Source organism: Taurulus bubalis (genome assembly GCF_910589615.1).
Source record: "Taurulus bubalis genome assembly, chromosome: 2".
NCBI classification, from domain to species: Eukaryota; Metazoa; Chordata; class Actinopteri; order Perciformes; family Cottidae; genus Taurulus; species Taurulus bubalis.
Window position 1 is genome coordinate 13,008,484 of NC_136590.1, and position 27,363 is coordinate 13,035,846.

The 27,363-nt window shown below is 39.4% G+C and overlaps 2 protein-coding genes across 2 annotated transcripts; one reads left to right on the plus strand and one right to left on the minus strand.

Moving 5' to 3' along the window:
• Positions 1-9,311: 9,311 nt before the first annotated feature.
• On the plus strand, positions 9,312-15,518 carry mmp25b (matrix metallopeptidase 25b; the record flags this gene model as incomplete). Its single annotated transcript, XM_079237101.1, has 10 exons — positions 9,312-9,392; positions 10,844-10,976; positions 11,095-11,242; positions 11,819-12,123; positions 12,348-12,527; positions 13,529-13,613; positions 13,879-13,961; positions 14,161-14,313; positions 14,618-14,911; positions 15,274-15,518. 10 exons carry the CDS (start codon positions 9,312-9,314, stop codon positions 15,516-15,518), a joined length of 1,707 nt encoding a protein of 568 aa, XP_079093227.1.
• A 2,201-nt stretch (positions 15,519-17,719) lies between these two features.
• Positions 17,720-21,572, minus strand: LOC306732987 (carbonic anhydrase 4-like). The gene is made up of 9 exons (XM_079214166.1): positions 21,560-21,572; positions 21,129-21,201; positions 21,003-21,029; positions 20,741-20,911; positions 19,560-19,708; positions 19,374-19,469; positions 19,217-19,295; positions 18,959-19,122; positions 17,720-18,858 (listed from the first exon to the last, which is right to left on the minus strand). The coding sequence occupies exons 2-9, from the start codon at positions 21,199-21,201 to the stop codon at positions 18,688-18,690; spliced, it is 930 nt and encodes a 309-aa protein (XP_079070292.1). The 5' UTR covers positions 21,560-21,572; the 3' UTR covers positions 17,720-18,687.
• Between the last annotated feature and the right edge of the window lie 5,791 nt (positions 21,573-27,363).

Sequence of the window (27,363 nt, forward strand, 5' to 3'; positions counted from 1 at the left end):
TATCAACTGTGCATGACCAAAAATAAGAAGCTGTAGACAATCAGTTACTTGCAGAAATGAATCGAGTATTGTACAAAAGCGTTACTGTGCTTTGCAGGGTTTTAACCTCTGCTCACTTTCCTCTGACTATTGGTTTTGTTGATGCATCTCAGTTTAATCTCAAATGAAATGTCTTTCAACTCTTATTTATTTGTCTTTTCACTCGTTCACACAAGTCCTCTGTGTTGTTTCTGTTGTCATTGTGCGTTGTGTTAGTACTGTATAGCTACCAAGAGTCAACCCTTTTGTGAAGGCCTTGGATCCCTTTAATGAAAATAAAACTGTGTGTAATGAATATGTATTCAAGGGCCTTTAATTCTGATGTGTTGTTCACGTTTTAAAAAGGTTGATAATTTAACACGAGTTTGAACTACAAACATTCAGAGATGAGGTTTGAAAAAAGTATTCTTATATTATCATCATTACCCAAATACAAAAAAGTATTACATTCTTGAGTAAATCTGATATGTGGAAATAGTATTTGGTGTCAATTGAATTATTGTTAAACGTCTTAAAAGATAATCATCAACGCATAAAATATATGACATAAAGTACTTTAAAAGAATATTTGCAACGGACCACGACACATCATATCTTCTGGATTCAGACCTTAGTTAGTTATTTTGGTTTAGCAACCAGATTGACTTATGTATAACATCATTATTCCACTTGCGTTTAAATAGAGGGAATTTGGTATTCTGTTTAAAACATGCAATAAATCCAAATATATACTGCAAGGAAGTCTGAGTATGCTCTTGTTGAGCTGTTTGAAAGGAGTGTGCCAATAGTCCTTGTACAAATTCGAATTGATTCCATAGATATATATAGTATAGATATAATATATAGATATTCAAAAGAAAACACAGGAACCTAATAAAAGTCTGCAAAGAAAGGAAAGGCTGTGTATCTACTTATTAATACATTATCTACGAATAGTCCATGTTAGAGTGGCATCTACTGGAACACACAGGAGAATTGAGAATTGTTCTTCATTGTGAATTGTGGGTCACGTGACTATCAACAGTGTTGGAGTAGTTACTCAGAAAAAGTTACGAGTTGCTTCTGAAAATTGTAACTAGATTACTTTACTAGTTACTGCATTTGAAAAGTAACTTCACTACTAGTTACTTTACTTTCTTTTTTTTTTTAAGCAAATGTCCAAATTTACCGCAAAGATACATGGACAAACATCATGGCCCTTTCATCACTTTATTTTCAATAAAGGGCATCTCTTAGCCTTTCCACATAGTGTATTGTAAACATGTAAAACAAAATGGCATATAAAACTCAGACATTAACTTGAACGAACATTAACCCTGTTCACACTGTCTGACCAAAGAAATATGCCTCACTTTAAAATCCACAAACAACAGAATACAAGAGGCTGTTTATGGTGGGGACATTCAGGTCAAACAGCATAACACATTGAAAACAGGCTTTTGGAAACATGAGACCCCACTAAATCAAATGGGGGCCGACTCCTAAGAACAAAACCAGCTTGTTATAGGAATCATTGTAGTGGTTTAAGAAAAATAGAAAAATTAATGGCACTTTTTCCCATAAAATAGAAACAGAAATGCACTTAACCCAAAAAATAGAAACAGAAAATGCAATTAAATAAACAGAAAATCCACTTCATTTGCCTAAATAAACAGAAAGTGCACTATATCCTACAGTAAGGCCGAGCACCTCCTTGTGACACCGGCACCCAGTGAGTCTGCGACGTGTCTGCGACGTGTCAGCTGCGACTCGCCGGCGACTGCAACGTTTTTTGGTATAAATAGATAGATAGATAGATAGATAGATAGATAGATTATGTGAGTTTTTGTATGTGTGTTAAATAAATAATAATCACTTCATAATATATTACACTTATATACCATAATATGTATAATGCCCGCCTTTTTTTAATAAAAAAAATTATATATATATATATATATATATATATATATATATATATATATATATATATATATATTTTACCATGTCATGTCATACTGTTATACAACCATTATGAGACTACTTTGAGGAGACGGCACTGTTGGTCTAAGCTAAACACTGAAATAATCTTTCCACCAGGTAAACCTGAACATGCACACCTCTCTTGGAGTGAGAGCGCTCAGAGAAGTGCCAGTAGTTGTCAGACAACTGCAGCCATGGTTTACATGGACGGTGGTTATATCTGGATCCTGGTCCGGGCCAACACCTACTGCTATTAACATTATTATTGTTACTTGTTATTTATTACTATTAGCATTGGAAATACACATACTGTTTCTATTATCATTATTATTCTACTATATCCACTGCTGCTGGCATTTTTGGTAGTTGTTACTTTTTCATCATGCCTACTAGTCATTATATTAATAATTTCTGTCATATTCATTGAATGAACAGAATTGTTCATTCTGTGCACATGACATCTATTGTACCCTACATAAATAGCATGCGTGCCAAATGTCATTTCTTACTTAATTGTGTTACATAAAAGTAGGTGTCCTGTTATGCAAGTCATCACTGAAGATCGTGTGATTATGACAAAGTTAGTAGAACAACATATAAAAAAGTGTGTGGACGGGAAGCAAACAGGTTTTGACCTTGGTCGTGTCAATGGTTAGTGTCAAGACTTCGTCTTGTCTTATCCTGTCATGTGGTATCCTGTGTTGTTCTGTCACTAAGCATGTAAGATGAATTGGATTCAAGTAGATTCAACATTGCTGATTTGATGCTATGGTGTCATGGTGCAATGGAATATGTATCAACAGATCGAAAGAGACACCAGAGAACGGACAGGGATTTGTTGAACACGTGTCCGAACAAGTTCTCCCGTTCGCCCCCAGTGGCTGTAAGATAACATTGGATATTTGTTAAAGTCACTACATCTATTGATTGTTTTATAGCCTACGTTGTATATGTTGCTACACGAATACACAGTAGGCTACAATGTTTTGTGTGTTTTTATTATCATCACACTATTACTATACAGCGATTGTAAGCTATTATATTGTGTACGGAATTCTATTCTTCTCTCCTCTTCACTCCAACCTCCTCCACACTTCTTCCGTTTTTCCCTTCACAATAAAATACACAATATGTTAACACAATATGTACGCTAAATGCGTGTTATCATATGTAGTGACCCGTTGCCTATCAAAAAAAGGCCACTACATTGCTGTTTGCTCAGTTTAGAGATGCGTACAATTAACGATGTGGAGACGTTCTCTGTCATAATCCATTTTACTAAACCGTAGACTAAAATAAATCATAATGTTTATTATCACAGGTTATCATGAGTTATCACACATTCAAAAACTGTTTGCTCTTGCCATTACAGCAATATCTGTCCTACTGATCCTCCTGATTATATTTACCTTTTGCCTAATTGACAACAGCCCTACGCTCCAAGTGGTGTAAGGTTAAACAAAATGAAATAATAACAAAATGGCTCTTACACCATAGAAAGGGGCTCTTTCAGCAAAAAATAAACTACCTGAGGCTACAAAATACAAGAAAAGAACATGATGCAAAGTCATGAGGAACTCCAAAATATTAAATATAGTAATGAAACATAGTTTAAAACTTGACAGGACATTTATTGGAAATTCCTATTACATTCATCTCATCACATGCCCTCTCAATGAACAAAGTTTCTGACAACTGCAGGAATTTGCACTGATAATTGCCTACCACTGAAAAATATATTGTGTCTTTATAAATATCTTATAATCGCACAAGACAGAAAAGTGTCTCTCAATGTTTTATTGAATTATTTTTTATTTCACAAGACACTTAGGTATTCACAATGCATTTAGTAGTAGTAGTAGAAGTTTGAATATTAAGTATTACATCTGTAATTATGACAGTCCGTCTGGTCCTTTTTGTCTCTTTTTTTTATCAATAAATGTTTCAGAAATCAAAATAGTGGCACCTCTCTGACTACGGGCCCTATCGTGGTGGCTCCTGTCTGACTACTGGTGGCAAGTCTCTGGCACGTTGTGGCACTTCTCTGACAACTACTGGCACTGGCAGCTCGTGGCACCTACCGACCGACACCTAACTATATATAAGGAGAGGACAAGTGGCGATTTTATACAACTTGTATTTAAAAAAACAAATTCGAAAAAGTGGCCGAAATGAGTTTCCTCCGTAGGGAGGCTGGGCTCAGCCTTAGAGACAGGGTAAGGAGCTCGGACATCAGCAGGGAACTTGAAGTGGTGCCTCCTGGACATCAGGATGCCTCCTGGACGCCTCCCATTAGAGGTTTTCCGGGCACGTCCAACTTTTTTTGCACTGTTGCTGAGTTACATTTCCCATCCAATTTCAATGGGTCCTCTTTATATTCAAGGGTATAAGATATACGTGTAGAAAAAAAAGTGTATCCTCCAATTAATTAGAATCAATATAGTTGTGCGGTTATAATTGATGTCACACTCAAGAGAGGTGTGCATGTTCAGGTTTACATGGTAGAAAAATCATTCCAGTGTTTAGCTTTAGACCAACAGTGCTGTCTCCTCAAAGTATAGTCTTATAATGATGGTATAAAAGTATGACATGGTAAAATATATTTTAAAAAAATATATTAAAAAAAAGGCGGGTACATTATACATATTATGGTATATAAGTGTAATATATTATGAAGTGAAATGTAATAGCAAAACAATTTTCAATATAGTACATCAGTATTATACAGAAATATCTTAACTTATTGCATATTGTAAGTATTAAGTCTACAAAAAAACACACATTATCTATCTGTACACTTAGGATTGACAAAAGAAAAAAACCCGCAGCTCCTCCATTCTATGATCATAAAACTGATTTACGGCAGATGACCTGTTGGAAATTTGGCTCCACCCACTCAGCTTGTCAGCTTTTGACGAGTGCTGGCACTTGAGCGCCGCCTGCTACTAACTCGCCGATAACAAAATAGCGATTGTATCGCATGAGTAAAAGTCTCTTGAATCTATTATCCGACAGCCTGTTCCTCCTTGGGGTCAGAACAATACTGCCCAGGCTGAAAAGCCTTTCGACAGTATTGTAATTTGTTTTATTACATGATTTACTCTTATTGTGAAGAGCATGTAAACAGGAAGTGCTTTTACTTTGAACGCAGAAAGTACAATGATACGTGCTTGTTGACGCTAACTAATGTTGATGTTACGTGTGGAAAATATATACATGTCGGGTGCAAGAGCGCGTTCTCAATTGCTTTAACAGTTGTAATACTGCAGTTCACCAGTAGAGTGATTTTGTTCATACCAGACATCAGCAGCTACGTCACTCAAATCACTCAGATCGAGTTCTGTGATAGGTTGTTCATGCAGGAAGTGTCGTGTGACTCGCGCGCCGCTAAAAGAGAACTTTTCGGACTGGTACAAATGGCTTGAGTAACGTAGGAACGCGCGTTACTGAGGTCTAGTAAAGTAGTGTAGTTACCAATATTTTGAGTGTAATGCGTTACTTTACTTCGTTAACTATAAAAGTAATTACGTTACTGTAATCCGTTACTTTGTAACTCGTTACCCCCAACACTGACTATCAACACCAATGACTAACGTGAGGAAACGTCAACATTCACACAGGACTCAAACAGCAGCCTCCTGGATGGAAGTCCTGTGTTTGTTTGGCCCATCCCCCTCTGCTCCCATCTGCACTGTGTGGACTGTCTTGCTCTTTATGGTACGTCAGTTGCTCTGAGCGTCTAGTGACGCGGTCGGGTTAACATTGGAGTTGAAAGCACGGTGCATCTGTATCAGATGCCGTCAGGACTTGACAAATTGTAAGTGAGACCTGGTTGGACAATCGAGGAAGGCCATGTTTTGGTTGACTCGCTGCTTTCATGAGCATTGTTTACAGCTCTTTTCTATAAATGAGCTCTATAAACTCACTGTAAACTGCTTGCCCAACACTAAACAGTAGACAAAGTTAGCAACTAGCTGGTGAACATAGTGAAGCATGTAGAAGCTAAGGAGTCAATAAAACAAAGTTAATGTTTCCCCTTATCTGCTGGATGTTTAAATAAGCCACTGTTTGCCAAAGAGTTTGCCCCTCTCTATTGTGGGGGGATTAACATGGCGGAAACTGGCCAACCATTAGCAGGGCAGCATTTTGTGCTAATGGCATGACTCACTTGGCCCTTGGAGAGTTGGACAGAAATGAAAGATGGGAGAGGAGGAAGAAGGAAAGATAATACCAGATGCTCTGCAGAGTGAATGAACATACACCCTCATGAACATAATGGGAATCGAAGATGAGACGTGAGATGCCGGTGCATTCCAGCTTAATGCAGCGTCATCAAATTCCCCCAAATGTATTACAGGTTCTTTGTTTTGAATAACAAAATTGTTGAAAAAAATATTTAACTAATATTGTTGACTCACTGTTTTTTCCCCATGATGTTATACACTGTGTATTTGGATGTTCAGGATTGCCAATATAAATATAGAATTTAATCAGAACAGTATTTCAGTGCCTGACATACGTCAAGATTCAAATAGATACAAAATGGAATTAACAAATGTCTGCATTTTAATAATAATGATTTCATTTTGATATTGTCAGACCTCAGCTTCTGCAAATTAACACTATGAAAACATGTCAAAAGTACTATACAGTGCAATTCATAATGTCAAACATATATACCATTTAGGAGGGAAAAACAAAAAGACAATGCAAACATTTTAGTAGTGAGTAATGATCAGACAAAACAACTTGATAAACATGATTTGTATAACTGTTTAAAGGGCTTAAAGTAACCTTACCTACATTTTGAGTAACTATAAATGTACACTCAGAATGTTGGTAAGGTTACTTTACTGAGTGTTGTTGAGTCATTTGAATGTCAACAACCCAACAATCTGTTGCAGCGGAGGTGGGGGAGGCCGTCAAGCCGAAGGAGGTTCCTTACAGTGGACTTTTGACTCAAACATGTGAGCCAAAATTAAGCGAGTGTGTGTGCTGAGAGCAGAAGTCAAAACGCCACATTGTGGGAGAGGTTCAAAGAGACAGTGTGGGCATCCTCAAACTGTACGTGAAAGTCGTCTTCAGAGTATAAAGCAGGATATTGTGGTTGCTGAGCTCAACGGTGAATTACACAGGTGATTCACGAGGCCATGTGACCTGAAGCAGGTGAACAGATATGGGGAACCTAACATTATGCGTGCTAATTACAATGTATGGCTCTACTAAGAACAACCACACGTTGTTGTTACTTATCAGGCACAGGAATCATGAGGCAGGCAAGGGTCACAACCAGGAATGCAAACACATCAAAAGAGGAAGGCAGGAAGTCCAAAGACCTAAAGATCAGAAAGCAGTTAAAAACAGGCAGGTAACACATTTCAGACTCTAGATGCTAGAAGCTGAAAGGCAATATGTTCTTTTTTCTTTTTTGTTGATTGGCGGGCTTCAAACCAACGTTTGAGGTGCATGCCGCCACCTATGTACCAGAGTGTGTAACATCATGACTTTATGATATTTGTCATTTAAACACAATACTATTGTTATTATTATTATTTTATTTTTTTGGTAACCAGGATATACAGTAGCATAATTTTTTGACTGAAATTTCTCTCTACATTGATGATTGCTTTCTGCATACTTTTCATCACATATGCAAATCCAGACGACTCCATCATCTGCAAATAATGTTAAATAATATCTATATTTTCCTGTATTTTCAAATATATAATTGGTCATGACACTGCCTTGAGATATCCCAATAATTATGTCAAAAATGTCTGAGATTTCTGATTCTACTTTAACTTTAAATGTTGGGTCTCAAATAAAGTGAAGGTGGAGGCAACAGGGACCGACAACACATTAGGACCACAGACAGGAAGTGTATACCATTTAAATCCATTTCTATGTAATACATTAATATATGTATGTATTCACAGTGGATTCAGTGGCGGTTCTACATGTAATTACGCCCCTTCCTCCCCCCGGCCGAGTAAAAAAAAAAAAAAGTCGGAAAAATATTTTATTTTGAAAAAAGACCGGATACATCCGTCTGTGCGTAGCCTCAAACGCAACATCTTGACACATGTCAAGATGTTCCTTACGTTACCCCAAAAGTGAAACTTCAAAGTCCGTTACAACTCAGTGTTCTGGATTGAAATCAAGGCAGAGTTACTGAGATCGCCAAAAAAGCTCTGAAACCCTGCCTCCATTTCAACATCCTGTCTCTGTGAAGCGGGTTTTAATGAAGTGACAGATTGCACATAAAGGTTTAAGGTACGGAGTAGAGTCAGTAGACTGGACATAAACAACAGACGTAGGGGCTCGGTCTTTTTCTCCCGTCACCCCGAGACGGACTGGCTCGTAGCAGAGAAACAAGCTCAGGGCTCCACTAATGCAGCGTAATGGTGAGATGTATCTTTTTGCATTTCATAATTGTATTTATGCCGGTCGTATTACGTCATATTTATTACGTCATATTTTTCGTCTACACCGTGAAGGCCGGTCCGTGAAAATATTGTCTGACACAAAACCGGTCCGTGGCTCTAAAAAGGTTGGGTACCACTGCATTAGAGTACGGTCCCATAGCCCACAGTGGATCCCCCAGCGCGCACCCAGACACACGACCCGCAGCCGGCAAGCAGCCACAGGGGGCGCCAATCCGCCAACCCCCCACACAGCGACACGATAGACACTAGAAAACCGCTACACGGCCCAGATGTTTTTTTTTTGTTTTTTTTAAGTGGTCGTGCCGCCCCCCACGTGTCATGAAAAAGTGGCGCCGCGGGCGGCTGCCCGGGTCGCCCGTGCCCAAAACCGCCTCTGAGTGGATTTGTATCTTCAACTAGACTTCATGGGTAACCATGTATAATAGCAGGAATAATAATCGTAGAAATGCTACATAAATACTTGATTACAGCCATGCTTTATACTTGATAGTATGTTAGTATGTAGAACCACATTCAGTCTTACATTGATTCAATTTAGAAATTTAGAGAAGTTCCATTTCATCTTCTCACCTGTACCTGCAGCCACTCGCACCATGCGCTCCCTCTTCCGACCAAAGCTCTTATAGTGCGCTCGCTATGGGCGGATAGTGCGCGAGGGAGGGCAGAGCCAGAGAGCTGGCTGCTGATCGATAAGCCCAGCCTAGTCCCAAGAGAGCCCGAAGCTCCACAGCAGAAACAACGGTGAGCTGTGTTTCAGATGGTTCGGGGGGAGCTGGTGCAATTAGAAACAAGAAATGTCTCTGTTTTCTCTAAATGATAAGTGTTGCGATAACGGAGCGTTGTTTTTTTTTTGCAGGGAGTGGAATGGAGTTGGGTCGTGTGCTGTTGATGCTTTTGACCTTAACGGGAAGCAGATCAGCGCTGCCCGAGCAGTACAGAGCGGTGGTGAGTTCATGATATCTACTAGAGAGAAAGAGAGAGAGAGAGATAGAGAGAGAGAGGAAAAAAAACACATACTGTACTAACTCTCCAATGTATGTGTGTATGCCCTTCGATTATTGGGGATTATTTAAGTATAAACTTGCTGTGTGATGGAGCGTTTTATTTACTTGACATCTTTTACTTTGTATATACATATATCACAAGCTTGCTTTTGCTCAGTCTAATAGGTGATGTCGAGGAAATATCACTTTGTTGATTATATGTGTAGTTTCTGGGTAAAAGAAGCATTTACAAATCATGTCATGATGTGCGGCAGAGAGGCGGGTGCACAGGAAGTATCCACCATATGACTTCTGAGGTTTAAAAAACATAAAGAAAATGTATTATTTATTATATTCACAGTTTGTTCTGTATTTAGGCAATGGTATACTTATTTTAAGGTAAAAGTAGGTTTAATATTTAAAAAATTACAATCCAATGTGGTCATTATTATTTACTTGAGATATTACATTAAGTGGATTTCAGTGGCCCATCTTCAGTGATTACCAAGTATTTCGATCCTGAAAGGCAACACAATTTATAAATCTGCAAGCTTCCTTTATCTAGTTAACTCAAACACTTCCTCAAAAACAACATTATTTTTGGCGCAACTTTGCATGTGTGTGAGAAAAAATGTAGAGTTTGACTTCTGCCACCATAAGTCATCGAGTCATCGTGTTTGCTGTGTGATGTTGCTGCTGTTTTGGGCTGCAAAAGGTGAAAATCTGAGTAGTCAAAAATACTGAGTAGAAAATTAAACTACTCGTGGTGAGCATTTTTTGCAGTGTAAAACCCACCGAAAGACAACTGTTGAGAAACGAGCCACTACCTTTTCCTCTCTGCTGCTACTACAGTGGAAGGGTGGAGGCAACGCAGGAGGAAGTGCGAGTTTCAAAATCACTTTTAAGAAACAGATTTGACTTGTTTTGACCTAGATACTTAGCATCAAACATCTCACACCAGATTTGACATCTATTTCACCTGCAGTTGTTTCTCGGTTCATCTGAAAGGAAGTTGCGTTTTGCCAATTGTCATACGTCCACGGCCATACACCCATCAAGCCACTCACTCAACAGATGATATAATATTAATGAGTAGAAAAGATTGACACACTCCATTGTGAGGCCTTCCTCAATGGAGTGTGTCAATCTTGTCTGGTCTGATCTATAGTGATACATATCCTCCATGACATCAGCATTTTCTGGTAATCTTGAAGTTGAATGGACATTAGTTAGTGTTATTGTTGGTTCTCAGTGATTAGGACTGTTTTAATGGTGCTTTACTTGAGAAGTTATTCACCACTCAAGGAATTCATTGTGTTATGTCTTTATGACCCAACATCCTGTGCTATGATAATATTTTTTGAAAAACCAGAAATGACCAAATGTGTTCATGTTTCCTTCTTCTCTGTGCAGGATTGGTTGAGCAGGTATGGCTACCTTCCTCCTCCTGACCCGCGCACAAGTAAACTGCAGACCAAAGAGGGGATTGAGAAAGCCATTCGCCTCATGCAGAGATTTGGCGGGGTCCAGGAAAGCGGGGTTCTCGGTAACAACCTCTAAAGATGGATTTATCAGGACAATATATTATGTGTATCTGAGATTTCACATATCTGGGGTGTAATCTGCCTTTTAGTTTCAGCATGTGTGATTAACTTCTCTTCCAGACAAAGAAACCCTCAAACTCATGTCTACACCGCGATGCTCTCTCCCTGATATTGTTGGGAATGAGGACATGCTGAGGAGGAGGAGGAGGAGGAGGAAAAGATACGCCCTGTCGGGCCTTAAGTGGCACAAGACAGACCTCACATGGAGGTGTGTTTCCTGTCATGTTACATTGTGGCTTCATGTCATCACTGTATGAATCACAGAGCTGTGTGTGTCATCCACAAGGGAGTTAGGGTTTTCTTGCATTCATAACAAAGTTACAGTTTTCATTCTGAAGATTTGAATTAGAGCAAAAGTATGTTATGTTTTAAAGCCAACTATGTTATAGTGAAGGATACCTAAATAGAGGAAGTTAAGTTTATGGGGAAGTGTACTTAGTATCTTTTTTTTGTTTTATCCAGAGTCCCACAGAATATGTGATTGATACGTAATAAACTACAGTGCCCACGTTGATAGCAATGAAAGGAATATGCCACTAAATATGCCCTTTAGTCATGTTTTTGGACCACAATGCAGCTCTGTGGCACGAATACACAACATCAGATTTTGGCTACACGGGCAATACTGGTTGGTTTTAATCTTTACATTGGATTTGTTGACAATAATTACAAAAAACGAAGAATATTGCAAGACCTGTGTTAAGCAGGAAAAATAGGAAAATTAGAGGATAATTTAAACAGTCCACACCTTTTTTTACAATACATAATCTGTTCTTGTCTGCAGTGTCCACAGCTACCCTACGCCCTCCCTCTCACCCAACCTGCCTCGCGATTTGGTGGACACAATCCTGACTCGCGCCTTCAAAGCCTGGAGCAACGAAGCCCCCTTGAGTTTCCGTCGGGTGCCGAGTGACATCAGGGGGGCGGCAACTGGAGGGGACATCAGAGTGACTTTTGCACGCTTGCTTCACGACGACGGGTACCCTTTTGACGGGCAGGGTGGCACCCTGGCCCACGCCTTCTTCCCTGGTAGGGACGAAGTGGCGGGTGACACGCACTTTGATGATGATGAGATCTGGAGCTATGGAGGTATTTACTGATTGAACTCCTGATGGATGGATATATGATGGCTGTTCCCAAGATGTGTTTAATAATCTGTACACCGATGATGAAAGAGTGTTCCATAGTAATCAAAAAGGAAACAGAGAATATTAGCAAAAGAGGGAAAGATGTCTGCTTATTCAGTGACATCAAGCTCCCACATCATGGTTGTTTATGTGATCTAGTAACACAGTTCCTTCACACATCCTCAGGTCTCAGCAGCAGCACAGACTTGTTCACAGTTGCAGTGCACGAGTTCGGGCACTCGCTGGGCCTGTCCCATTCCTCATCCGATCCGTCCATCATGAGGCCCTACTACCAGGGTCCTGTGGGAGACATCCCCAACTTCCGGCTGACCCTGGACGACAGGCACGCCATCCAGCAGATTTATGGTCAGTAACCAGTTGGACTGACCACAATCTGGATGCGAGTACAGAGTATCAGTATCTGTGATATTTACTTAGTCCCATTCACAGTATGTGTTAATATGTGGGTTTTCCATGTCTGTCAGTGTATTTGTCAGATATGAAATCTTAATATGAAGACAAAAATGTGAACTTTTAGAATGGCTTAAAGTGTATTCCTGAAGTTGAACAGGAGGTTGCTTTATTATATGCTTTTATTTTGGCTAATAAAAGTACTAACAAGAAATCTAACGAACATATATGAAAAGAGGACTGAGGCAAACGTATGTTTGCAAGTTCAAAAAATGTGAGGAAGCAAGAACAAGAGTCTATAGTCGTGTTAGCGTCTCTGCGAAGCTGTACTTGCTAACATCATCATCATCTTAGTTTAGCCTGTTAGGATGCTACATTAGCACTGAACACAAAGAGCTATGGCTGATGTCATTAGTCATGTAAGTAGTCAGGGGATCAACAAGGTCAGTATGCTTCGTCCTTTGGGCACCATGAATATCTGAACCAAATATCCTGTCAATCCATAGCTGAGATACTTCAGTCAGTTTCACTTTGGCCTTTCATCCTGCTCATTATTGTCATATTCCTTGATTTATTGTAAAGCCTTACTGTGCAGGTAAATATGACCATTGGTGGTTTGTGGTAGGTAGGCTATGGCCTTGTCTGTGGCCCTGAACTAGTGGTTGCTTGTTGTTTAATGTGATGATAGCTTGTTCTATAAGTTAAAACCAAAAGGCAATATGCCTCCTCCTGATGAAATAATGTATTATTCTGGTAATTATATGTGTAAAGGTGCACACACACACACACAAACTGGATTTCAACAGTTTCCTTCCAAGTCTTACAAAGAAAGCATCCTGTGTGTCAAGCTCCCCTGGCTACGGAGAAGAATGTAGGATGCTTGCACAATTTATGCAGTGCTGTCATCAGCGTTCACCACCTCTTCAACGTTTCCTGCTGTCACCATTGTGTTGTAGGTGTGAAGGACAGCAGACCACCAGGAGGTGTTGATCCTGACCTCCCACGCCTGCCCAGTCCACCTCCTCCAAGACCAACACAGCCGTGAGTAGAGCCAGAGGAAACAATCACTGTACATCTATCCAGAAAATAAGCACTTATCATTTGCATTTACAAACTATGAATCTCCTCTCAAGGCACTCTGTTTACTCATGTAGGATGATGAGTAATTTAAGACCAGTGGATGTCGGTAAAAGCCTTCAGATCGATTCTCGCTGTCACAGTGTCTGGTCTTGTTACGCCCTCTAGTGATGATTTTATCAAACTACATCCTACAAAATATTATTTGACTTGACTTTTTCTGTCCCAGTTCTGACCCCTCATTTCAGGAGCGCTGTCAGGGAGGCTTTGATGCAGTGGCAAATATCAGAGGAGAGGTCTTCTTTTTTAAAGGTGAGAAGAAACCATTCCAAAACGTACACGATAGATATTTAAAAAAATAAAAATTGACTTAAAAGTCTCCCATTGTTCATTTTACAATTCAGAATTAGCTGGTGTTTTAGTTTTATCTATACACTTGGTGAGCCCCTTAATCATAGTGTGTCTGTATATACAGTGACACATGTCATGTTCCCTCTCTTGTCTTGGAAAGGTGCACACTTCTGGAGAACTAAGCGAGACGGATCATTGGTGTCCCTCAATCCGGCTCAGATTAAAAACTTCTGGATCGGCCTCCCGCAAGGAACAAAAAAGGTTGATGCAGTGTACGAGAGAAAGAGTGACAGCAGCATCATCTTCTTTATTGGTGAGGAACACAATCCTGTGGTCTTGCTGTGGTTAATCTAAATGTGGTTATCCAGAGTCAGAGTCAGAAGGTGTGATCATGGTTCTCACGTCTTTGTATGATGACATTTTACAGTGTGTTTTTTTTAGTGTTTTTGAGCAAGGGAGAAATGTTTGTATGGTTCATGTAGAACAAGTGCGGGATTCAATTTACGTCAAAACAGCAGGAATCCTAAACACATTGCATCGCAATACCAGCGGCCCTTGAATGATTAACAATTTAAGCATTACAAGCACATTCTGATTTCTTTCCTTTGTCTGGTCAGGATCTCTGTACTGGGTCTTCAAGGACACAGTGGCTATGAGTGGCTACCCTCGGTCCCTCTCCGAATGGGGCATGAGGTCAAAGAGCGGGGTGCTGGTGGACAGAGTGGAGGCAGCCTTCATCTGGGCCCACAACGGCAAGACCTACCTGTTCAGCGGTGGGGAGTTTTGGAGGTTTGACGAGAGCCGCGAAGGTGAACATGCAACCAGGCAGCCGGAGCCGGGCTACCCACGAGGCATGGACATCTGGGGGGGAGTGCCCACCCACATGGATGACATCATCAGCTGGGGAGCAGGTAACATTGTGTTCAGAGGCATAAATGTGTGATGGGCAACTGCCTCAAGTTTTCAATAAATACACAAAAGCAAGAGGTTTTTTTTGGGGGGGGGATTACATTTTGGTATAGAAGGTATGAAGTGTTAAAGCAACGGAAAAGAACTGATCAAAGTCAAAATTAGGAATGAATATTTTGTAATCTTTATATTTTATTATATTGTGTTACTGTTTGTGCAGTGTGGACGACGTTGTATTTGCTTAAAGGGACCCTGTAGAGTGTTTGACGACTATAGTGTTGATATAGATGCAGGCTGATATTTTATTAATTCTGTAATGTGAACAAAAAGTAACGAGAGTAACACTGCTCCTGCTGCACTTTAGGAGATGCCTACTTCTTCAAGGACAACCTTTACTGGGTGCTGCAGAACGGAGGACTGAACCAAGACGTCGTCACTCCTAAATCCATCGCCGTAGACTGGCTCAGATGTCCAGCCCCTCCTACAACCTCCACTCCTCAAATCCCAAAGTGCAACTGCGACTTGAAGGGATCGTCTTCATTTCTAAGAAGCAGCTGGCTCCAACTGATCTCTGTCATATTGGTAATTCATGAATGTATTAGAAAATAAGTACCTGAGTTTGAAACCCAGTGGCTGCAGACAGTTTTTTTTTGTCAGGACAATGTTAAAGATCCGCCTTAGCTTTAGCATGTGAGGCCTGTGTTACTGTGAATACTTTCTTTAATACTGCCTTTAACAGAACACATTGCAGACTCGTGAAAACAATGCATTTTGCATCCTCCCTCTGTCCTGCTATAGAATATCTCCCTACTTTTTCAAGAGTAAGTGTTAGATTACACGGAGCCTGTATGGAAATTCGACACAGCAATCTTACCCTCATAATGAGGTCTTACAAAACCGCCTCATGTTTGGACAGTAAATACCCACTCAAACAAACTGAAGTGCAAATCAATTTCTTCATGAAAGCACATTTAGGTATGTTACAGCATATACTGTGTTGAGGTTTGTTGTTGCCCCATTTTTATATATGTTTTGTATTGTACATGTACAAGATTGTCAGGGAATCAGGAAGAAAGATTTTTTGTTGGCGATCATACTGATATTATGCATTACGGTATTATTGCAACACTTCTGCAAACAGATGTTGGCTCACAGAGCAGTTAAATGAAATCAGTCATTTACTTGGTAAGAGTTCAAAGTAGAGTGACTGCATTAAGCAATCATTCAGCGGGGGGAAACTAAGCAGGCAAGGGGCAGGTCGGTATCGGAAATTAATTAGGGCATAAATAGTCATTTATACAGATTCAAGCTTAATTTGTCTTATGAGTTATTTTACACAGTCAAATACTATCATGTAACAAAACACATTTTATTCTTGTATTTGCTTATTTAAAATAGTCACTGGGGTCTGTTGGATGTGGATCAAAGCTCTGCAGATGTAATGCATTAAATCATTTTATGCTTTAAAATGACAGGTATTATAAACTATTGTGTTTGGTGTTAATTGCCTGGTTCTGGACGCATCAGCCTTAGAGTAGGCAGACATCTGTGTTGAACTGTCCCTTAATTTGGTAGAGTTTAGTGATTTTGATTGAGTGTAGGCCACATTGTAGTTACTGTATGTTGCACTGTAGCTGCAGGTCTGCATGGAAGAACTTAACAAATGTGTCCATATTTCAGTGACTGTATGAGCAAGTACCATAATGATAACAAATACATTGTGATAGGTCTGTTTATTATCTCTTGATCTTAGCCTCTTCAGGGACTGAGTTGTTACTGTGCACAGACCTCATGGTGCACATTCATGAGTAGATATCATGCATCTAGAGTACATACTGACATTCTCCAGTGACAGTCCTGTGTGGATAGTACAGACTGCTGATGGCTATCTCCATTTGGAACACCTCTTTGAAACATCTCAGTGCCGTCAAGCAGCATGCCAGACGTACAGTAGAGGACACCGATAAGATGCTACTGTTTAGTAGTGATGTGTCCTTTCGTGTCGAGGCTTCGATGCGCGTGTCGAGTAATCCAGATAGATTTTGGTGAAGCGCGTATCGAGGCTTGTGTCGATGACGTATGCGGTGACGTTCGAAGCCTCGCGAGCCGGCCGTACCACGTGACTGATTCAGAAAATAGTTTGTGGGTTTGCCGTGCGATTTGAAATATAAGAGGCAGAGAAACTCAATGGATTTCCCCCCCTTCCTCTCTGTACCCAGCTTCATGTGTGCCTGTGAAAGGGTATTTTATAAAGCAGGCGAAATAGTCTCAAAAAGCCCAGCACTGTGGAAAAGTTCTTATTTTTAAAAAATTGGACACATCAACAAGCGGAGCTGAGGCTTGAAACACCGATCCTCTGACTGAAAGTCAGATATTTTAACCACTTACCCACAGTCACATCACAACCCTCTCCCAATTTGTTTCGAGTTTTGATTTTGACCCCGCCAATATATCATAAAGATAGACACAATATTAATAAGTTAATAATTGATGTATTGGCGTCACAAACATAATGTATTCCATTTAAAGCTTCACACACCAAAGCCATGGTGTCGTTATGATCACTCTGCCTGTTTTACATCTATTGTCCACTTGGTGGCGCAGTAGAGCAAATGAAGCTCCGGTACATGAGCGAACCAATTGGATGGAAAGCTTCAATGCTTCAGGAAGCTTCATCTCGCCATCACTACTGTTTAGCCTGATGGACGAGTTTCTTTGCGCCTCGTTGTTCCACATCTTATATCTGCCTTTGATATGAGGGAAAAAGCAGCTCTGATTTTACAGTCAAAAAACAAATCTTAAAGTAAAGCGATACACGTGAGAACTTTATTATCAACATTAAATATAGTTTGTTTTTCATTAGTTCATTGCTTTAAAGGCACATTGATATGGAAAATAGTGCGTGCATACTTGGCCTTCATTTTTAATATTCAACTATATATTTCATTAATAACAGATCTAGTCAACCATTGAATCTTTTGTTCCAAGCACAGTCGAGTTAAACAAGAAAGTTTGTTTGCTCAGAAGTATTACATAAGAGGGAGTTGTTCAGGTTAGCTGTAAGGGGCTCAGATATTTGGATAAAGTTAAAAGCACAACACCCTCAGATGTAATTTATAAGGAGTCAAAGTCGCTCAGAATCAAAGTGTGACATTTGAAGAGAAGGCACCTTTTTATAAGTATAGCAGGCTTTTATTTATTTATTTTATAATTACCCCCTGGAAAAAAAAATCAAAACAAGATAGACAACAAATCATTTTAAATTAGAAACAATCAAGTCACAGTTTTGTGCAAGTAGTGAAACTGTGATTTATATTACAGTGATAAATAATGGTGTTCATTCAATTGAACATGTCAATTCTTCATTACACCAAACGACAGGCTTCATTTCTGTGTTAAGTTTTGCAGCGTGCTGACACTTCATTTACACTAATGAAAACAATATTAAGGCAAATAGGTTTCCAATATAAAAAGAGCATTAAGGTAGAAAACTAATTAAAAATGAAATCCTACTCACCAAGATATTATCGGTACAGGCTTGAGCAATACAGGTTGGCAGATTTGAATGTGACTACATTAAACAATTACATTGTTGGATTTCTAAACAAGCATTACCACATCTACTCTGTAAACTTAGTGCAAATGCACTCTTTTCTCAGGTACCCAACTGTGGTGTCACTAGAGACAATTATGAGCTTAACTTATAGTAAAAAGGGCGTATACTCGATGCAAACCCGTTTACCAGCAACCCATACACTGCTCAGCCTTTAATGGCTCTTTAAGTGCTTCCCAGAAGAACGCCTAGAGCCATCAGCCCCAGAGAATAGCAGGTTTTGGAGGTAGCGCTGGTTGTGACCGATAGTGCTGGCTGGATGTTTCTGAAGTTATTCAGAATAAAAGGTGGTGATGAGCTGTTGGTGACGTACACCTTTTGGCTGAACATGTCAATCTGGAGACAGGATATTAAGCCAGTTAGGTAAACAAAGCATCGTCCGAACACTTGCGCTGAATTGACCTGCCATTGTACTTCAGACACCAGAAACACTCACCACATCTCTGCTGACTTTGACCGTGTCCTTGAACACAGTCCAAACCACAGCCTCATTGCAAGTGGGGGTGGTCAAGGAGCCAAGGTAGCGGTAGTACTTGGTACGATCCACCCCGGGTAGAAGTTCATCCAGTGATAATGTATCCGTCACTGAAACGGAGTTGGCTGAGGGCAGAAACAGGATCACTGCAGGAACGGTAGCATTTTATCCCAAAACATTAGATAAAATTCTTCACAATAAAAGATGTAATCTCCTTACTAGCATTTGGGATTCTGGCAAGGTAGGAGCTCAAGATGTTCCAGCTGGCAGGTTGGCCAGTGGCATTACCTGACATTTCCTGAAAAGTGTGCACATTTTAAAAAACAGGCTCAATTGTTATTAGTATTACAAAAAACTGAAATGCATCTTTTCTTACCTCAATGAGGAAACCAAGAGCAGCGAGTCCTGTACTATCTGCAACAGCTTGAGTTGTGTCCCCATTATAGATTGACTTGATGTTCACAATGTGAAGCTGGGGGAGTTACGTCAAGAAGAAATAAATACATATATATTTTGTGGCAAAACTAACTTATAGCTGATCATGAGAAAGGAACTGTACTACCTCCATGGGATAGCGCTTGCCATTCACAGTGTGCTCGGCGCCAGGGACAGAGGTACCATTACCCCAGTGGAGGTGGAACTGCAGGCTATCATAGCTCCCATCCAGACCACCTCCTGAAATCCCGACACCACTTTTGATGGTGACTTTGACTGGAACATGATGGAAAAGAGAATGGACTATTAAGTCAAAACTGACAAGAAACAATATTTAAAAAAAAAAAAATTTAAAAAAAAAAAAAATTAAAAAAAAAAAAGAAGTGTAAATTGGCAAGAGGTTGCTGTTGGGCAAAGGTGTATAAAGTACCCAAAAGTCATACTTAAGTAAAAGTAAGATACCTTACTGGAAGGTGACTTTCACTCAAGTACAGAAAATATCAGATATTTTAAGACTTTTACTCAAGTATCAAAAGTATGTTTCTGATATCAAATTTACAAGGATATGCTGTTAATAAAAAAGCAAAGTGTCAGAATTTTGAAGTTCATTATTTTAAGTGCTGTGGCCACCATGACCAAGGACAATGAGTTTTGTTGAAAATAATTGGGTTGGCTGTGATCCATCCAGGAGCAACAATGTTCAACATTATATTGTACAGAAGTATACTTTTTGCATCTACTATGAACTTACCATAATTTTCCAAAAGTAATATGACACTATGAAAGAGTTGTAACAGTGCGTTTATAAGTATGCTCATTCCGCCCGTTACAGGTCCGTGGGTCCCGGGCCTCAGAAAGAATGAATTTATAAAAAAAAAAAAAAACTAAAAAAAAAAAAAAACCACAAGGCCGGAAAGTTGTTTATTTGAAAAAAAAAATGAACGGATACCTCCGTCTGTGCGAAACCTCAGACGGAACATCTTGACACGTCAGGAGGTTACGTCACACGTTACCTAAAAAAAGTCAACAGTACGAAGTACAGATATCCACAAAAAAAACTACTTAAGTACAGTAACGAAGTATTTCTACTTCATTACTGTACACCACTGCTATTGGGCTACTTGGAAGATAAATACACACCAAATATTTCAGCATGATAAATAGTGTTTACAATCCTGGCTACACCTCTGATTGTGACAGCAGGGAGTGAAATCTGACTCGGAGTAAAGCTTGTTACTAAACAATGCAGCTTGTTAACTTCCACACAAAGTCATAAAACATTGGTTTCTGTCCACACCCTCTGCTCACCCGTCTTGCCAGTGTTTGAGATTTTGTCCAAGGTGGAGGCGTTGCTGAATCCGTTAAACGTGAATGCAGTCAGATTGGAGTCAAATTGGGCAGATGCTGAGACGATGTTAATGGGCGACTGGCGGCTGCCATTGCAAAACTGGGTCGCAATGGTTGACCAGGTAGAATCATCTACAAATAGGATGAAGGCTTTTAGTAGCTGAAGAGAACAAACGGTTAAGATGTTATGCGTGGCCAGTTTGAGGTAAAGGGAGATACTCACTGCAGGTTGGCTGATGGTAGCACCAGTCTAAAGAGGGGGGGGGGGGGGGACACTTAGTTATTCTGACAAACAGTCTACAAAGAAAGAGTTAATATTAATACAAGATGAAAATAATAATTTAAATACCGATTGAGTCTGAGGCACAGTGGGCGCTGGGCACGAGGACGCACACAGCGAGTACAGCTCCAAGCCAAGTCATCTAAAACAACATAAAACGTCACATTTTCTTTTACCAAAAACAAATCAACTACTTGACAAGAATATGCAGCTATAGCCAACAAGCCAAATTTTATTATATATATATATATATATATATATATATATATATATATATATATATATATATATATATATATATATATATACATACATCCGAAAATTACGCGCACAATTTAACGTCTCTTAAAAATAATTACATTGATCACAAACTATTGCGAGAATTGAAAACGCTAATGAATCATGTAAAGACAACCGCGACCAACAATTGTGCAAAAAAAGTCTTAAGATAATTGGAGGTATTTTGCCCACAGCCGAGTTCAAGCAGGCGCGAGTCTTACCTTTGAACACCTGCACCTCGCGACTGAAAACACCTGTAGACTCATCGTCCTTCTATTTATTGGCTCAGTCCAGCCTAGACCAGTAACTGCTCCGACACCGCCTCTATGTCATGTCCAATCACCTCCCTGAGATCATTCCCCAGGGTCTGATAAGCAGATGCATTACTGCATTTCGGACTAAAAGGAAAGTACATTCGCGTGTATTGCTGGGATATATCTCTGTATGGTAAAATGATAAATGCTAAAAAAAAAAAAAAAGACTTAACATCATTGTGTTAAGACTATTTGAGTATCATAAATTCACATTCATTGGCAGTTAGAAAATAAGTGTTAACAGTTTATACGCTTAAAATCGTTAGTTGAAAGTCTTACGAGTTTCTTACAATTGTTCATTTACATATTTGAGTTCAACCAACTAACCTTTTAATCGTTAAACCTTTTTGTGTTGCTTTGTTAAGATGAATACATACTTCATTTCTTAACAGTTTATGCTTTTGCAGCATACCCACTTGGAATGAGCACTACATGTTGTCAAAGTTCAGAAAATATTGACATATCAATACAATGTTTTAGTGCAAATGAAAGTAAAAAGTACAAAAACAAACTTCATGGTGACAGGACCTGTATTTCCTAGTTTAGTTCCTGACTATTGTCCCATGGCTTTATAGTTCCAGGAACTTTGTGCATGATTAGTTTCAGACAGATGTGTTTGGTCAAACCGAGGACCACAGAAAAACAAATTTAAAGGAACAAGTTTTGCCATGTGTGCTCTAAAGCTCTGTACTCAAAATTCTTAATAGAATCATCGTTTAAAGTCCTTTTATGGTTAATAAATAATTTCATATTAATTCACAAATGCATTAATCAACTTGTAGGCTATACTTATTTATCTAATCATATACACTCCATGTTCCTCAACCTGATCTTTTAAGGCCAGTTTTTATGCCTTTTACTTTTGGCAGCTCTTCAGGGATCTCAACTCAAAAGAGAACCATGCATTCTGAAAATAATGGGAACTTTAAAAGGAAATAGTGTCCGAGCTTGCAGTATGCTCGGTTACAGGTCTGTCAGCTGTGTTAAGCAGTAGAAAAATTAACCTATGTTTTCTTGAGATGAAAATTTTAACTTAAAAAAAAAAAAAAAGGCCAAGCTGAATACTTGCCACATGGGACTCTAAGAAGATTATCCTCACAAAAAAAAAAAAAAAAAAAAAAAAAAAAAACACATTTGTTGAAATGATTTAAAATGCCTAACTTGGAACGTAACCTCTTGAGGATGTTTGAACGATGAAACTGTTGTAGCAGCATGACGTTGTACAACATTTAAGGAAGGAGAGGTAAAGGAGTGGTCAAAGAATGTGACAGATAGTTAGACTGGCAGACAAACTAATGACTGAGCAAGATGGAGAGATAAGGGCATGATAAGGCATCCTTAAGGTTTAGTTAGTTGGCTTTGTAGTTGCATTCTAAGCTATCATTCTTTTCGGCATTCACCATGCCTGTCTATGTACTCACCCCTATTGTATTTTTGTAAAGGCTCCCTGCAACAACTCTACTTTGAAGCATTCCATTCATTCCTCTTGCAAAATAAAGTCTGGAACCAGAAACACAGGTCATTCTGAAGACGAGACATTTCTTTTTTTTATTGAAATAGTCAACTGTCAACTTGTCTAGTTTTTTAAAAGTGTTTTTCAGTCATTGTCTCTTACTGCTGACAACACATTAGTCCAAATTCCTCTGATTTATTGTGGTAAATATCATTGCTTGGTCTTAGCAATATACAGTAAGTTTAAACTGTTTTAGTGTGGCTCCCTGATATCAGCCTATATTGGCGCAGACTATCTGTAATTTCTAAAGCTCTGCAAGGATCTTTCTCTGGTCCCTGTGCAGACAAAAGTGGCAGTGTTTTAGAGGGCCAGAGTCCCTTTAGAAGAAAAAAAAAAAAACTAATTTTCCTGCTGATGGGTCCGACAGTCTACCCCGCTCAGTATTGGTTCTCTGAGCCCATCAATACTGCCTGTCTCCAGCAGCGTGGTGTCGGTGTTGGCTCCCAGCTGGACTGGGAGAGCAGTGAGATGCGCTTGTCACAACCGCTGTGTCACAGTGAAAACATTGGATCCAAATGCACAACCAGGACACAGGATAGGGTCTTAGAGTAAAACAGGGGTCTCATGTATGAAACAGTGCATAGGATTCACATTAAATGTTTGCATAATGCACGTACAACAAAACATATTCAAATTCATAAAACCTTGCGTTGGCCTGCCAGTGAGCAATTTCCTTCTACAAATCCCCAAATCAACCTGTAAAAGGTGCACAGCTGGTTCAGCCTCACAACCTGCCCTCATCGCATTCAACCATAAATGGTCAATGCAAAGCACCTTATGAATGCTGAGCTCTGATACTTGCAGCTAGCCATTTACAGTTTGTCTGTGTACTATGGGATAAACCATAAATTAATAAAGTTGTGTTCACTGCAGCGATTGTACTCAAACACTTTATGAAAACATATCTATAAGTGCAAAATAACAAGAGCTATGAAGTGAAATTAAATGCTAGAGGCATCGTAATACCTGTATTGATGCCGCTCACATTTAATTTCTTCAATCTCGCTTCAACTTACCACATCACCCTGTGTCAACAATTGTACTGCATCTGAGACCCCCCCTAGTTACAATGGAAAAGAAGGGGAAAATGCTGCACTGCTAGAGAAAGGGGAGCACAAAGTCTAAATACACTGGGAGGAGGAGGGGTGATTGGGAACAGGTGAAGTTGATCAGAGCAGGGAAAGGTAATCACACAAGGGCAGGAAGTGAATTTATTCTATTGCATCTGTTAAAACGGCATAGGCTGCAATTGGGTGCCTTTGATTGGGGTCCCCAGGATCCCAATACATTGGTATTTAAAATGAAAATGTAAAAATCACTATACCGAAAAAGAAAACAATGATATAACGTCATGAGGAATGAATTGATATCACAGGACAAAAGAGGCAGGGAACTATAAAATACAAATAAAAAAATGAATCAAAACCAAGCTCATGGCAGCTCTGCTGCTGCTGCTGGCAAAAGTAGGGCCGTTTCTCAATCAGCGTTCTTCTCTGTACTCGTTTTCTCGTGGACTCGTAAAACGTCATCAGTCGCGGCCCAAGTACTGTTGCAATTCAAAAGTCCGCTTCTCGCCAAGAACGGTGAAAATGCCCGGATGTGACTTGATCCGCTCATTTTACCGGGGATGCATCAGAGCAGACTTGAGCGTACTTGAGAGAGCCAATATCCCAGAATGCATTTCGGACCAGCAAACGGGGAACAATGACGGATGAGAAAACTCATAACTGAAAGTTGACATTCTCTGAATACTACCGTTGTTGAGTGACAACATATAATTTTAGGATGTTTTCAGGCGAGAAGTTAGTTGTTTAAGCATCAAATCTGTGGTCACTTTCTCAAGAATCGTCCGACTTAAAAAGATACGCTGATGAGTTGAGGTCCTGTTCGCGGGACCGTGAGCTCCGCAGCACCGGGCCGTCAGCGCTCTGCTGCCCGCCGACAGCAGCCTGATCTCGGCTGGACTTTTTGAAATGATCCGCTGGCTCCGATGTCTCCGTATCGTTTAAACATGAGATATAATTCTGTTTCGAGGATTTAACAAGCAATCATTATTATTTATGCACAGTCACATTAAATCAGTTTGACGGAGGGAAAGGTTAAGGTTTATAACTTAAGATTTTAATTTAACTTTTACTTTGAACTACAGCGGTGTCTTACTTTTGACCGAATTGTTTGCAATTATATGTGTATATATATAAGTATATATAATACATATGTATACACATATAATATATACAATTATATGCGTATCTATATAAATATATAAGTATATATATATAGCACCTTTATAAACATATTATATCTACAATTATATGTGTATCTATATAAGTATTTATATAAAATACATATTTATAAACACAATATATATACAATGAGATTAGTATCTGTGTGTATATATATATATATTTATAAACACAATAATATATATATATATATATATATATATATATATATATATATATATATATATATATATATATATATATATATATATATATATATATATATATATACACACAATGGTATGTGTATGTCTGTGAAACCAGTACAAAAAAAGCAGGGTTGTCATATTTTGTTTGACTGTCAAAATACTTTACAGTGAAGAATCAGAGTAACCATGACAACAACAGCTGAGGTGGTGACGTCATCAAGTCAGCTGCTGTTCCAATTGCGGAAAGACCGTCCTGCGTTCTCCTGTCTTTGAGAGTCTGGACTCCAAGTCCAGACTCCCAAGACCAGACTTCAGAAGTTCACAAGCCCAGACCTGTGTACTTGGGTATTGAGAAACGGCCTAGGAGATGCCGGAGTGCTGACCTCTCAAACTCCTGCTGGAGCTCCCGACTGCAGTTTGAAGGCGGCAGTGAAGCCACATTTGTGTCTGTCTGCAGTGGGCCAGTTGTAGTTTCTGGTGAACCTGCATTAATTATTCTGATTTTGCATGGAATTTGACCCAGCATTAAGAATAACTAAATAGAAATGGCCAATTTTTTTGCTGATTGTTTACTTATGTCAATCATATAGAGGCATCAGTATTACATTGAGACAAGTTACACATGGCAACTTTAACTATTCAAACCAATAAATCTACAACCACTAACGCACCCATAGACGTGGTTTACATGTCCTTGTAAACACACCCATTGTGTCATTGATGGTTATAGTCCCACAATAAATTACTTTGAATTACTCCTGCAGCAAGCCAGACCAAACTTTAATTCAAACTTTTGAACCCAATGGATACACTTAAGTCAGTTTCAGTCAGTCAATCAAGTATGTGATGTAATTAAGCAATAAGGTACGAGAGGCAGTACTGTGTCGTGCAATAATGTACTGTTCAAGGGAGTTGTTAGGCCCGACGAGCAGCGGAGGGCCGGCAAACCCTTGAACTGTACATTATTGTAGACACAGTACTGCCTCGAGTACCTTACTGCTTTTATAATACGGGTACCTGTAGCCACCAAACGTTGTGTATCGCATTTCAGCGACAGAGAAAATAGTCACATACAGGCCGGTTGAAAGCAGGTGGAGGATGACACGCAGCCACCGATGTAAAGAAGTGCTCTCGCTGCTTCTGTCCGTCTTTTCTCCGTCATTTTTCTCCTCCATGATGTTTAGAGAACCTGCCTCAAGTCGGGAAATTACCGACGTAATTATCTCTCACTAGAAATTATCATGATTTTGTGGTCAAACCCTTTTCATTCCTCATCTCATTTTAGGGAGGAAGTGACGTGTGTGTTGTTGTTCGTTATGCTAGTGTGGGGGATGCTAAGTGAGCTTGTTAGCTGTTCCGTTTGCGCTAACGTTACTGTTAGCGAAGAGCCCCGTTGCAATACTGTGAACACTCAAGCAATAAACCTGCAAGTTAAGGAAACCAACGTCTGCGAGTCGTTACTGCGGACGTTAAAATATCAAAGTTTACACCAGCATGTTTGGTAACTGTCAAGCTTGAAATGACAACTAACGGTCGCGCAATTTAAATCTACCTGTTATTTTTAAGTGCGCACTGATATGAAACGCTCTAAATGTACAGTACTTTATGGCTGAATAAACTACACCTCGTGACTCACTCTCAACCAATCAGAATGCTTGATTTGATCTACCCGTATTATAACAATGATTAGATGAGTAGGGTATGAAGTGCTCTCTAAGTATTTCACCATTTCACCTCAGGTAAATCAGAGCTGTTATGAAAGCA

What these genes read in the sequence shown, in the direction of transcription:
- LOC306732987 (XM_079214166.1), bottom strand. Translation starts at nt 21,201, where the DNA reads ATGACTTGGCTTGGAGCTGTACTCGCTGTGTGCGTCCTCGTGCCCAGC. An exon ending in CTACCATCAGCCAACCTGCA is followed by an intron (nt 20,912 to 21,002) that starts GTGAGTATCTCC and finishes TCCTATTTGTAG; the next exon opens with ATGATTCTACCTGGTCAACC. An exon ending in TCAAAGTCAGCAGAGATGTG is followed by an intron (nt 18,859 to 18,958) that starts GTGAGTGTTTCT and finishes TCCTGTCTCCAG; the next exon opens with ATTGACATGTTCAGCCAAAA.